The sequence below is a fragment of the Cuculus canorus genome, chromosome 1 (assembly GCF_017976375.1).
Source record: "Cuculus canorus isolate bCucCan1 chromosome 1, bCucCan1.pri, whole genome shotgun sequence".
In the NCBI taxonomy this organism is placed as follows: domain Eukaryota; kingdom Metazoa; phylum Chordata; class Aves; order Cuculiformes; family Cuculidae; genus Cuculus; species Cuculus canorus.
Genome location: NC_071401.1, coordinates 30,634,610 through 30,648,599, shown reverse-complemented (window position 1 = coordinate 30,648,599; position 13,990 = coordinate 30,634,610). Strand labels below are relative to the sequence as shown.

Genomic DNA, 13,990 nt, shown 5'->3' with positions numbered 1-13,990 from the left:
AAACATGTACCTGGAGGCACATTAGGTCTACACTGCCTGTTTCCGCAGCTGTTTCACCAGTACATTGTATGGTCTGTCAGCACAGATAGATCTTTCTCCCTCCGTCTTTCTGACGAGTGAGCTCCTGGCTTGTAGGTGTGTGAGGTCTCACTCCCAGGCTGGCAACTAAAACTTATACTCCTCAATTCTGCCCTATTTCAACTACGCCCTTCCTCAAGTACTTTCCACACAGTGCCCCAACCACCCCTCATGCGCATAATATATTCAAACAGCACATTCAATCATAAAGTAGATGGAAAAGAGCATTTTCCATTACCCTCAAAGCCACAAGCTTTCATAAAATCCCCATCCACTGCCTGTTACTTCAGTCATTCCTCTTGTTTAGGAACTGCATGTTTGCAACCAACAACCCTTTCACATGTGAATGTACACTTTAAATTTGGCAGCCCATTGCTTTGTAACTCAGCAGTTTGTTCTTGCACGCCTTCTGACACTTAAAGATAATACCTTAACTTCATTAGTAGGGAAAAAAACCAAGCCTATGGTAGATGCATCCCTGGCAGTGAAAGCTGATACAGAGAAATTAAACTTCCTCACAATGCACTTATCTTCCCTCTTTGATCTATTGATCCGTACTGATACAGCAGAGATAATGAAACTAACTGTTCATTATTAAAAAAAAGGCTTTTTCCAATACAAACCTTAAGCTATTTGGTTTTTTTAATGCTATTTTAGGATTTTGATGGGGCAGATTCCCAAATTCTTGAGATCATTTTGGTTTAAGAATCACCTTCCCTCTTAATACTTGGTCACGTTGCTTTACTTCTGAGTTAAAGGCTTAGTTTAGAGCTTTTTATTGTTTTAATGGTATTTCTGCCACTCTCAAGCTTGTCTCCTGAAATTGCACCCAAAAAAATCTTGGATGCCCACAAAACTTTACCTGCCATATACATGTGTACCAAGACCAAGCATTTGGTACCACCCTTGCACATTAAGGTGAAGACTGGAGTAGAAACAACTGTTTTGCACGAAGACTCTTTGTAAAGCAAAACTGGGACTGTCCCTGCAAAACAAAGAAGGTTCCAGAATTCTTTAAGCTCGTAGCAACTGCTCAAATTGAACACACACACTGCGTCCTGCCTTACACAGGCAGAGCAGGTCCAGCAGCCTGCTCTGTGCCGAAGGGCATCCCTACCGCGGAAAATGGAGAGAACAACTGCTTCAAGGCAATTCAAAAAACAGCTCTAATTTAGTAAAATTGTCTAAACTCTGTTTTTTGAAGTATACTGTGCAGACAGCGCACTGTCAATATCTGTCTCACTCCACTAGTTGAAGCGGCGACAGCCTGAAAGCACCAGTTGAGATAATGAACATGACAAGATTCCAAGATACAGGTCATAGCCCCATTCGTGTCTTGAAGCGCTGAAAATCTGCTCTGCCTGTGAATCCATTACACCTGCAAGAGTTGGGCACAGTGTTTCACCTGAGTGAAAGCCTGTTGCAACTCACCAGCGCGCACGGCAGCTTGTCCTTCTGTGGCTCCGCATTCCAGACTGCACCTCAGGGATGCTTAAAAACTAATTTATCATCCAACCAGGCACAGCATGAGCTCAGCAGCAGAAAGGGCTGACATCTCTTGTTTGGTACAGGGATTGCTTCAAAGTTGCTGTTGCAGCTTAAAAGGAGAAACCGAGAAGTGACAGAGGCTTCTCGACATTTCCCAGACTTGAAGCTTGAAGACACAAGGGCAAGAGGCACATGTGCAGCCCCCACCTTGCACTGCTGCCCGAAACGGTATAGACTCCTGTAGGTCACTGCTGGAACCTTGCAAGATAGAGAACTGGACTGAAATTCTTCCATCTAGAATTCTTCCACACAAAATCAAGCTAGGAGAGAAATGGGGAGAAAGGAAGAGAAAGGTTAAAAGGGCTGTCAGACCACAACAGAAAAATGATGGCCAACACAGGGAAGAGGATGAAAGTTCCTAAAGTAAGATCTCCTGTATTTTTTTTTTAATTGGTCTCTGGACAAATCTCCTTTTTCCCCAAGCTATTGTAAAATTACCTGAAGTCAGCTTTGTAACTTACATTTCCTGTCAAAGAGAATACCTGAAAACTAAACACTCTTTTATGATAAAATAATAGAGACCAAAAATACTCACAGACAGGAATTTCGCACTTGCTGGGCTCAGCCTGTGCAGTAACATCTGCAGGTAAAAGAGGAATTGCTTGAAAAATCTTTGTGCTTCCTACAGAACAGGCGTGTTTTCTGCCAATACCATAATGTACTTCTGCACTCAATTCAGATCAAATCAGGGATGCGTCAGAGGCAATTCCAGCACCTCTCTTGTGTAATTCCAACAATGGGTCAGCACTGGCTTTGACCTTCAGTGGGACACTAGCACTTCCAGATACTCTTAGTAGCCATTCAAGCCTATTTTATTTTGCATTTTCTAGAGTAATGTGAAATATTCATCTGCAAATTAAGTGCATATATATACACTGACTGCTTTACAGAACAGTGTTTAAAGTAAGCACAGTGTAATTAAATGCCACGCCGTGAATCTATTTTGTGTACTGCAGTCTTAGACAAGGCTGTTTCTAGCTATCAAACATCTTTATGTCTTTCAGAGACAGAGATTAAAATAGACTTTAACATAATTGGAAGCAATGATCTAATACTTAGAGCTTAAAGGCAGCATTATTGTAACTATAAAATAGGTGAGAACACATTTAAAATGCTGAATAAAACAGGTTTGTTAACTCTTGCTCAGGTGAAATTTCTGGTGTCTTTAAAACACAGTTTGTTTGGTTTTTTTAATAAGTGTATAGAAAATCACTAATTACTTTAAAAATAACAGCCACCAAGTTTCTTAAAAATGTTCAACAAGTGGAAAACAGGAGAAAATATTTGCCTCAGTCACATAATTTAATAAGAATCAAACAAATGCTGGAAGTTTCTCAGGTCATTTATATTTGATACAAGTACATATACACTAGTGTGAACACTTACAAAAATATAAATAAACCTCATATTTCCTCAAACAATTATTTAAATGTAGTATTGAAACATTTTACTGAATGCGTATGTACTAGGCATTATGGAAAAGCATTACAGCTTTATAGTAGCATTTTAAACATGAATTAAAACTGAATTCCAATTAATCACTGTCAGTAATCACAAGAGATATGAGATAGAACTGCACAGTCATCATCCTACCTCAAAATGCTGGTTCCAAGTGGACAAAAAGGATAAGAAACCAACTGTCAAAAAATATAGTGGTTCATAACTCACTTTGACCCTGAATGAGAACAACAAAACCAAGTTGCTTTGCAGCAACCCAGCATCAAGGTTAAACTGTGGATTTCCTTCCCATCACAAGCAAAATTCAAAGCAACAGCTCAGGTTTAAACCCAGGAAAAGTACAGAGGGGTACACAGAGACTTAGTCTGAGGTTTTAGAAGTCTCAATTTCACATGGAGGCCTCCCCAGGTACCTAAACATACCTGACTGGTGTAATCCAAAGATCATAGAATCACTTGGTTGGAAAAGACCTTTAAGACCATTGAGTCCAACCATAACTCTCCACTACTAAACCATACCCTGAACACTACATCTACCCATCTTTTAAATAACTCCAGGGGTGGTAATTCAACCATTTCTCTGGGCAGCCTGTGCCAGTGCCCGATAACCCTTTCTGTGAAGAAATTTTTCATAATGTCCAATCTAAACTTCCCCTAACACAGCTCAGGGCCATTCCCTCTTGTCCTATCACCTATCACTTGGGAGAAGAGATCAACACCCACCCCTCTGCAACCTCCTTTCAGGTAGTTGTAGACAGCAATAAGGTCTCCCCTCAGCATCCTCTTCTCTAGGGTAAACAATCCCTCAGCCACCTCTCCCAAGGCTTTTTCTCCAGCCCCCTCACCAGGCTCATCACCCTTCTCTGGACATGCTCCAAGACCTCAGTATCTTTCTTGGAGTGAGGGGCCCAGAAAGCAAACACATCATTTGAGGTGGAGCCTCACCAATGCTGAATACAGGGGCACAATCACTTCCCTGGTCCTGCTGACCACACTGTTCCTGATACAGTCAAAGATGCCATCGGTCTTCTTGGCCACCTGGGCACACTGCTGGCTCATGTCAATCAATGCCCCAAGTTTTTTCTCTGCCAGGAAGCTTTACAGCCACTTTTCACCAAGCCTGTAGCACCGCATGGGGCTGTTGTGTCCCTAGTGCAGAACTCTGCACTTGGCCTTGTTGAACCTCAAACCGTTGCTCTCAGTCCATTGATGCAGCCTGTCCAGATGCCTCTGCAGAGCCTCCCTACCCTCCAACGGATCCATGCTTCTGCCCAGCTTAGTGCCATCCGCGAACTTGCTAAGGCTGCACTCAATCCCCTCATCCAGATCATTGATGATGACATTGAACAGAACTGGACGCAGCACTAAGCCCTGGAGAACATCACTTGTGACTGGCCTCCAGCTGGAATTAACTCCCTTTACCACCACTCTTTGGGTCAAGCCATCCAGATGGCATTTTACCCAGCACAGGGTGTGCCTGTCCAGGCCAATGCCAGTCAGTTTCTCAAGAACGCTCTGAGAAATGGTGTCAAAGGCTTTACTGAACTCCAGGTACACTGCATCCACTGCCTTTCCCTCATCCATTAAGTGTGTCACCCTGTTGATGAAGGCGATCAGGTTAGTTTGGCAGGAACTGCCTTTCATAAACCATGCTGACTGGGCCTGATCACATGGTTGTCTTGCATGTGCTGTGTGACAGCACTCTTCCCTGGCACTGAAGTTAAAACAACATGCCTGCAGTTCCCTGCATCCTCCCCTCCACACTTCTTGTGAATGGGCGTTAACATTCGTCAGCCTTCAGTCAAGTGTAACTTCCCCAGGCAGCCAGGACTGCTGGTAGATGATGGAAAGGGGTTTGGTGAGAACCTCCACCCACTTAATACCCCTGGGATCTCACACAAGACCCCATTCCTCAAACTGAAGTCAATTCTTACAAAATTGAGCCTAGGCTTGACAAGACTGTCATCAGGCCCCTGAAAACTGCAACACCCAGTAAAAGATCATTCCTCACTGCCTTTACTGCTAACAGCCAACACCTCCTGAAACTCACCAGGTATGAAATACCCTCAGGTTGCTCCATGGGACTGATCCGCCCTGACAGAATGTAAAATATATGCACTAGTCCTCCTTTGTAAGCAGCAGGTATTTCCAAAGTGCTGTTAGTCTCAAATATAGGCACCTAAAACTGGTCATAGATCACTTCCTGGAAGTTTTTTACATGTTTCCATCAACACGAAAGGGATCCTTAAGTGACTACTCGAGATTTTTGTGTCTAGAAATTATCAGAGAAAACCTACAGTAAAGATGGAAAAGAGCCAGAGTTTTGTCCAACCCCAGATGCACACCAGAGGCTGCTGTGATAAGAAAGGGATTTGGAAAGTGGAAGCAGACAAGACTCCCAGGGAAAAAGCTATTTAAAGAAATTCCAGACACATAATGAGGGACCAGGGTGGCAGTGTAAAAACTCATTTATAAGGAGGGAATAGACAGTCAGACAGTTTTCTTCAGTTTAATATCAGGTGGTTATAAACAGCTAAAACCAGACATCTTCACATTATTACACCTGATGCACCATAGAACAGGTTTATGTTACAGTGTAAGATTCAGTATTATAAAACTCGCAGAGAACTCCACACAGAAGTCTTTAACTTTTACCCCTTTTATTCACATCCAAACCCAGTAATTCTTATCTGTGTACAAATAGGATATTTTCTTCAATCTTCTACAGCTGCTTTCCAACCAACCAATTCTAAACATCAATGACAACATTGGTAGTGTGAAATCAACTAGAAAGTGACACCACGGTCATTCATTCAAGACACACAGACTTCTTGCTGGATAGCCGGCTGTGGAATTTTACTGTCCTCCGTCTTTTCCTGCCCAGGAACTTGGCACACAGTCTTTCGTTTGAACAACCGTAAACTCAACCGTAACAAATCACTGTCCATTGCTGCAGAATTTGTATAAGTTTGTTTTGTTGCACCCTGTTGAAATTAAAAATTAAAAAAAATAAGTTAAAATAGTAGCTCTGACTATGCAAGCTGAGAAATTAACCTCAAGTACTCTCAATAATTAGAGGTTTAATCATACGTGCTCACTAGAAAAGACACTGAGAATTAATGATTTTTCTATTAGCATAAACGGTCATAAAACCTACTCTAGTGCAAGAAATGGCAGAAGTATTTTTTATTTTAATTTTGAAATGAAAATTCTCTAGGTACTTTTAACCCAGAAGAACAGAATCTTGTAATTCTTCTAAAAAACACATGAAATCTCAAGCAAGAGAATTTTTCAACAATTGTCTTCCAAACTGTATCTTAACCAATTCTTTTAATTGTGTATTCTCTACATGTAGAAAGTATATCTCCAGAATTTAAACTCCAAGGTAAGAAATAGTACCCACCTCTAATCTCAATCTTAAATTCATCTCTCACCCAAAATAAAAGCTAAATACTCTACAACCTCTTTCAATGAAGTCTATTCTCTGTTATTTAAAGGGCTAGGTTTGCTTCAGAACAAATAAAAACAAAAACCATCTCCCTAGGGAAATTATTTGCATAGCTGGGTCTGTGTTTCCACATTTGACCAAGCTCTGTAAACAAAACGCTTGCCTTTTCATTCTTCATTAGCTGCTTACGAATTGCAGAATCCCTTCGAAAGCACAGTGCTTTACAGCAAGGACCCAGATTACTGAGAAGACCAGCTCTCTCTTCTTTCCGTAGAAGCGCAGCCATGTTCAAAGCCCCCAGTTCATGTTCAAAAAGGTTTTCTCCATCTACAAAGAATTGACATTTGCAAAGATCAACACATACATAGTAGTCTGGAACAGCAATATACAGTAATATGAAATCTCTTTAAGTTTTACTATTTGTACTTCTGCCTTCTAAGCAACAGCAAGGTTTGGAAAAAATAGATACTGCAGTTTATAGAAAAACACAAATTAATCCTTCACCATTTAAAGGGAAGGACAGCTACCCTCGTATGTAGCTTCAGCACTGGAAAGCAATATTGAGACAGCAATCACCAAGAGGCCTAAAAATCAAGTGACAGCTCTGGGATGGAATAGGGGATATCATTTATGGTCAGCGCGTGACAAAGCTGTTTAGCACTAGCATTGGTCAGAAACTGGTTTACATTTCACTTCTCTGAAAGGCACAGAATAACTGGACCAGTGTCAAAACAGGGTTTGTATGACTATGCAGAAGTGAAATAAGGCCACATAGAATAATTCTTTTATCCATAGTGGATGAACCTGGAGGACAAGTCAACAGATGCTAATGAACTACCCCCTCCTACTGGCTCATCTAAAACAACTGTCAATAGTACGCAATGTGGCAGGACTAGTCCTTTAATACATTTATCAGAAGAAACAGCATGCAGCTGGAACAATTTAACCACTTTAACCAAAGACAGCTGATGGGGTGAGATTTGTTCTGCGGCAACTTTTTTTCTACAAAATGTAGACAGAGTGCAGATGGCTGGACCACAGCTCATTGATTTATAACCCTTTACAATAAATAGGAAGATTATTATGTAATTGGAGAGAAAAAAAATGGCAAGGTATGGAGCACAGTCAAATGCAGCCACCTCCATATAGTAAAATATTGTTAATAGTGTTAAGTAGAGAATCTAACAGCTAACCAGACAGACCAGCAAACCCAGGGAAAATTTAGCAACTCAACTCCATCACATACTACAGATTTTTGTTTCCAAAGAAAATAAATTTAAAAAAATAAATTCCCCGAAACAAGCTATCATTTCCTTTTTTTTGCATTTTGGTGTATTACCAGAAACTTTTCATCCACAAATAAGATCAGAGAAGGGAATGCCAGACTCAGGAACAAAACAGGGAAAGAAGTTACACCTTCATGAAGAAGTCCAAGTCCACTATATTTTCACTGTAACACACACTGAATATCTAGCTGAAATTAATTCACTTTTCAGGACACTGTATTTATGCTTAGAACACACGTGTCGTGGCTCTGTAATCACTACACAAGGAACCTTCACATAGGAGATTACAGAGGAAATCCATACACTTGAAAGCCTACTGGCAGTTCCAAATGTAGCAACTTTGATGTGCAAGGGACTGCATACACCAAAGGAAAATCAGCAGAGGCACTTCAATCCCCTTTCCTCTCCACAGCAAAGTTTCGTTGAATCCAAGTACACTTAAGACAGACCAGATGCAGTGCTGGAGAGGCTCCTATTATCATCACTCCCCTGGACTTTGTTGATTTCTAGACAACAATGCAAGGACTGCAGAGGTTATGTTGTGTATCATTTTAAACATGTAGGCAAAGCAAGTCTGCACTGCAGTTCCTGTTGCAAGGAATCCCTGTCAAGAAGTACTGAATTATATAACAAAATTAAAGCTTACAGGGAGAGAGAGATACAGTTCATACCTTTACTATGAACTCAGACAGTTTGCAAACTAAGAAAGACTCAATATTTCACTAATTACATGGGCTATGTAAATTCTTCAGCATAATTTATTTTGTTAAACTAGAAGAAAGCCAATACTGCACAGAAAGCTGCAAATATTACAGTGGGATACTTACAGTATTTACTAATACCAAGTACATACCTCAAATTATACTATGATGCTTTAAAAAGATCTGCATTTATTTTGACTTTAAAAAGAGCAGAAGTAGCAGCAAAAGCCCGTGATTAAGTTACATAATTTAAATGGCTCAAGCAAGCAAACAGTAACATTCATGGAAATTAACAGGGCTGGGAGAATTAAATTGGTTTTTTTTTTTGATCCAACGATCTGAGACCGTAATGTTAATCGCACAACTGCATGAAGAACAACATTGCAAAGAAGTAAGAAGTATTGCTTTAAATTATAAAGCAGAGTGAAAAAAAAAAATGCATCTGCTATTGCCTAAAACCAGAGCCTTCAGAGATACTATGACTTAGAAGTCGTAATCTTCTCACATTTAGATCCTGGAATAACTTGCATGGAGATCTTATAAGAGAGCATACATATTATAGTCCTAAAAAAACAATTCCACCATGCAAGCAGTGCAGTCTCTCGCGCTAAAGCCCTACTTACACTACAGAACTGTAGTGAAGAGTTCATAGTGAAGAACTGGCATAGTTCATGCCTATCCCACCTATCACACATGTCTTAAGCTATATACTTCGTCCAAATGCCAGACCTGTGTATTATTTAATTTCTCGCTGCTACCAAAGACACAACATACAAATTTCACTGAGCTCTTTCATTCTGACCCAAAATCCTATTTATGCACTCTGGAGAGGATCCTCAGAAGGAAAATAAGAACATGTAGAAGACATTGAAAGAAAATACATGTTATTTATTTCTTGCAATATCACTGTTAATTTGTTGCAGAACATGTTTAGCTCCGCAGAAAACTCTTCACACACTTCAGGTCAGTAAAACACAAATAGTCTCATAAAAAGAATAACCCACTAGGGTGAAAAATTCTGTTTAGGCTATCATTCAAGACCTCCTCACCAGTGCTGGAATTAAAGCACTAATTTGATTGACATACAGCTAATTAGTCTTGTAATACTCACAACATACTCATTATACACTTCCTCTGGTCCTGAAACCTAAAACAATAAAGTAATGCACATTTCATAATCGTTAAGTACAAAAGACAGCTTAATCCCTGCAGAAACAATTACCTTTAGGTTTTTCTAATGCTCTCTGGCAAGTCTCTCTAATTTTGGTGAAGAGTTCTGGTCCTGCCAATCGCTTGGAAATGCCAACTCTCAACATAACAGCACCTGGGGTGAATTTTAAGAGCGCGGCTCCAGGCTCCCGTGGTTCTTTTGGCTGCTTTGGCATAAGACTGGACCAATCTACATCTATAACATCCACAGGATCTGCGAAAACATAGAGAATGAGTTACCACATCATCATCCCTTACCACAGCTGATTATTTTCATGTGTTTTGTTATGTCTCCTAAAAGCAATATAATTTGATGAACATTGTTCTGCAGTTCTCAAAGGCAGACCCCTGAACACTTCAGGTAAGAATGTCCTCACTCAGAGACTGGTAGAAAACTGGAGCATAAAAATATAAAACTTTCTTGAAGAAAAACCAGCTCTGATATTCTGCTTCATTATTATTGTAACCCCTGTGTGGAAGGCTGCTTGGACCCTGTTTAGCCAGCATATTTGCCCACATCACTTACATATTCACAAAAGCCACAGTACAACCAAATGGGCTACGACAGATCCAAATAAAAATGCCTAAAAAGTTAGTATTTACTCGGTTGTCTTCTTCATACCCATACAAGTGTGAGTGTCTAGCGCGTTTAGCATAGAAAATACTAACGTTGATCATATAGCCCAGATGACCCAACGGACTTACAAGCAGATGCCATGCTTCCCAGTGCATTGGGGAAACATTCAAACACATAGAATCTGTTCATAAATATATCAATTACAAATAATGATCAAAACCAAATAGGATAAGTGAAACCATATTTATAAAACCAAAAATCTTACCCTTCTAGCTGTATGAAACAAGACAAATATTTCTTCACAATACAGCTCCCAGAACTCTTTACTTACCTTTGTACTTCTCAGGCTTACCTGACTAGTAAGAACAAATGAGAAACACTGAAGAGCATACAAAAGCATTCCTAATTGAGAAACATCGTCAACATCACAATAGCATTATATGCAAGCTGATCTAACCTTTACATTCAAATAATCATAAAATGGTTTTACTATACTTTTACCAGGCATCTTCTCATCCTCCTGTTGATCCTCCCGCTTTTCAGCATCTCCTGCCAGAATTTCATCAAGCTCATCATCACTGATTGGCTCGTATTCTCCAGCACCAGATCCCAGTGACTGTACATCATCAATCTTTCCTTCATCTTCTCCTCCTACAGGAACAAATACATATTGTAGCTTTAAATAGCCATTCTTGTTTTCTAAACATGTTTTAAGGAGACTGAAAACAAAGAGGCTCACCGAACTAAACTGTGAGTTTTTGGCGACAACTATATTCAACATGAACACAGGTATTAACTTATGGAAATACAGAAGTTATTTCTCCTGTACACAAAGCGGCAGTTTGAATTTTACATATCTCAGTTATTTTTTTTTTGGTGTAGTATTAGTTAAAACTGCACACACAAGGTCATATTCAGAAGAAACATACGTTGATTATCTGATAACTGATATGTGGTTAATAATACAAATCTAAGTTAGTGCCACAAAGTCTTTCAGATGTTTTTGTATGCACATCTAAACTCAGGATCCAGTCCAAAGGCTCTGCAAGAGAAAGAAGTAACAAAACCCCCAAACGCAAGAAGGAGCAAAATATCCTGAAAGAAGTAATTATTTACAGAGTTTTAGACTTCTTGAGGAAGTCACAAGTAGAGCTTCCAGGAAGCCATGCCAAATTTCTTTAGTTCTTGATACACCACTATCCATCCATGTTCTATATGAAAAGTAATGGAAAACAATAAAATACACTAAGCCTTAGCAAATCATAAACATGCTATATATATATAGTATGCTTTAATAAAATGGAACACCATCTAATAGCTTGCAAAAGGCACTTTTTCTAAAACAAATAATCCTAAGTATACCACAACTTCCTACAGATTGTTATTTTCAGAGAATTCAGAATAAAACCTTTGAAAAAACACACAAAAGAATAAACATTAGAAAAATTTCGAGTCTGCTGAAAGGCTAGGCCTAAGAACACATTTAACATCCACAGTCTGATTAATTACAGATGCCCTCTTGAAACCAGGTAATGTAATGTACTGAAGAATAGCCTTTCACCAACTCCATTCTGAAGTTACCACATTGTAATCTCAGATTTTATTGCATCATTCCTTTCCCTAGCTTAAAAATCCCTGAATTCTGTCCACTACAGGAAGCCAGAGCAGACTTCCCAATGCAAACTCCACACACTATCGTTGACAAGTGCTCCCACTCCACACACAATTTCCTTAAATGGAACTTTCTACCAGTCAACCTTAATGACCACTTTGCAAGCAATCAGATAAGAGATAAAATAAGTAATAAATAATAATAAGTAATAAATATTCCCCAGTGTCCTCTCCAGACAACACTCTACATAGAATCATAGAATAGTTTGGGTTGAACGGGACCTTAAAGATCATCCAGTTCCAACCCCCCTGTCATGGGCAGGGACACCTCCCGCTAGATCAAGGCTGCTCAAGGCCCCATCCAACCTGGCCTTGAACACCACCAGGGATGTGGCATCCACAGCTTCCCTGGGCAACCTGTGCCAGTGCCTCACCACTCTCATTGTGAAGAAATTCCTCTGTATGTCTAGTCTAAATCTGCCCCTCTCCAACTTAAAGCCATTCTCCCTCATCGTATCACAATGTGTCTTTGTAAAAAGTTTCTCCCCAGCTTTATTGTTGGTAACTTCTGAGCCTTCTCTTCTCCAGGCTGAACAACCCCAACTCTCTCAGCCTGTCCTCATAGCAGAGGTGCTCCAGCCCTCCAATCATATCTGTAGCCCTCCTCTGGACCCATTCCAACAGTTCCATATCCTTCTTATGTTGAGGATTCCAGAACCGGACAATATTCGAGATGAGGTCTCAGAAAAGAGCAATAGAGGGACAGAATCGTCTCCCTCAACCTGCTGGCCACACTTCTTTTGATAAAGCCCAGGATACAGTTGGCCTTCTGGGCTGAGCGCGAGCATTGCTGGCTCATGTCAAGCTTCTCATCAATCAGAACCCCCAAGTCCTTCTCTGCATGGCTGCTCTCAATCACATCATCCCTCATCTTGTATTGAAACCAGGGATTGCCCCTACCCAGGTGCAGGACCTTGCACACGTGGCCTTGTTGAACCTCATGAGGTTCTCACAGGCTCACTTTTCCAGCTTGTCCAGGTCCCTCTGGATGACATCCCGTCCTTCTGGTGTGGCAACTGCACCACTCAGCTTAGTGTCATCTGCAAACTTGCTGAGGGCACACTCAATCTCACTGCCAATATCATTGATGAAGATATTAAACAGCACTGGTCCCAGTACAGAGCTCTGGGGGACACCACCTGTCACGGATCTCCATCTGGACATTGAGCCATTAACCACTACTTTTTGAATACGACCATCCAGCCAGTTTCTTATCCACCAAACCATCCACCCATCAAATCTGTATCTCTCCAATTTAGAGAGAAGGATGTTGTGGGGGACCGCGTGAAAGGCTTTACAGAAGTCCCAACAGATCACATTCGTTGGTTTACCCATGTCCACTGCTGTGGTTACCCCATCATAGAAAACCACCAGGTTGATAAGACAGGACTTGCTCCTGGTGAAGCCATGCTCCTTGTCTCGAATCACCTCCCCGTCCTCCATGTGCTTTAGCATAGCTTCTAGGAGGATCTGTTCCATGATCTTCCCAGACACAGAGGTGAGGCTGACAGGTAAGCAGTTCCCAGGGACATTTTTTCTACCTTTTTTAAAAATGGGCACGATGTTACCCTTCTTCCAGTCACCAGGGACTTCTCCTGACTGCCATGACTTTTCAACTATCATGGAGAGTGGCTTGGCAAATTAACAGTCAACATTTACTGTTAATTCTTATTAAGAATGCAAATATGTTGAGACAATGTCCTACTGTTATCTTGTGTAAAACTACAAAAGCTTAATCCATTTGTTTCTCTTTCTGGAGACTACAGATTTCAGGCATTACCATGACAAACATCACAAAAATTCCAAATACTACAATGCCTTTTTTCCTCTCAACAGATTTTAGAAGAGAACTCCTGCTATCACCAAAAAAGCCAACTTTTTGAACATAAGTGTAACATACACCAATTATTCTGGATTTAGACTCTTACCTCTTTTACACTGTTGACATAGGTTAAAAATACTTTCCAAACTTCCTGTCCATGAAAAGCTCAAGTTGCCTAATCCACTCCTAAAGA

General features: G+C 40.4%; 1 protein-coding gene across 4 annotated transcripts in view; it reads right to left on the bottom strand.

Moving 5' to 3' along the window:
• Positions 1–3,202: 3,202 nt before the first annotated feature.
• ZC3H13 (zinc finger CCCH-type containing 13) overlaps positions 3,203–13,990 on the bottom strand; it is a 51,830-nt gene continuing 41,042 nt past the window's right edge. For 3 of the 4 annotated variants that reach the window (XM_054061855.1, XM_054061865.1, XM_054061879.1), the window contains 4 exons: positions 10,800–10,955; positions 9,741–9,941; positions 6,695–6,858; positions 3,203–6,067 (listed from right to left, as the gene is read on the bottom strand). In XM_054061855.1, coding sequence (XP_053917830.1) covers positions 5,897–6,067; positions 6,695–6,858; positions 9,741–9,941; positions 10,800–10,955 — 692 coding nt within the window. In that variant the 3' untranslated portion in view covers positions 3,203–5,896. The remainder of the gene's footprint in view (positions 6,068–6,694; positions 6,859–9,740; positions 9,942–10,799; positions 10,956–13,990) is intronic. The other variant, XM_054061871.1, reaches the window with a different exon arrangement.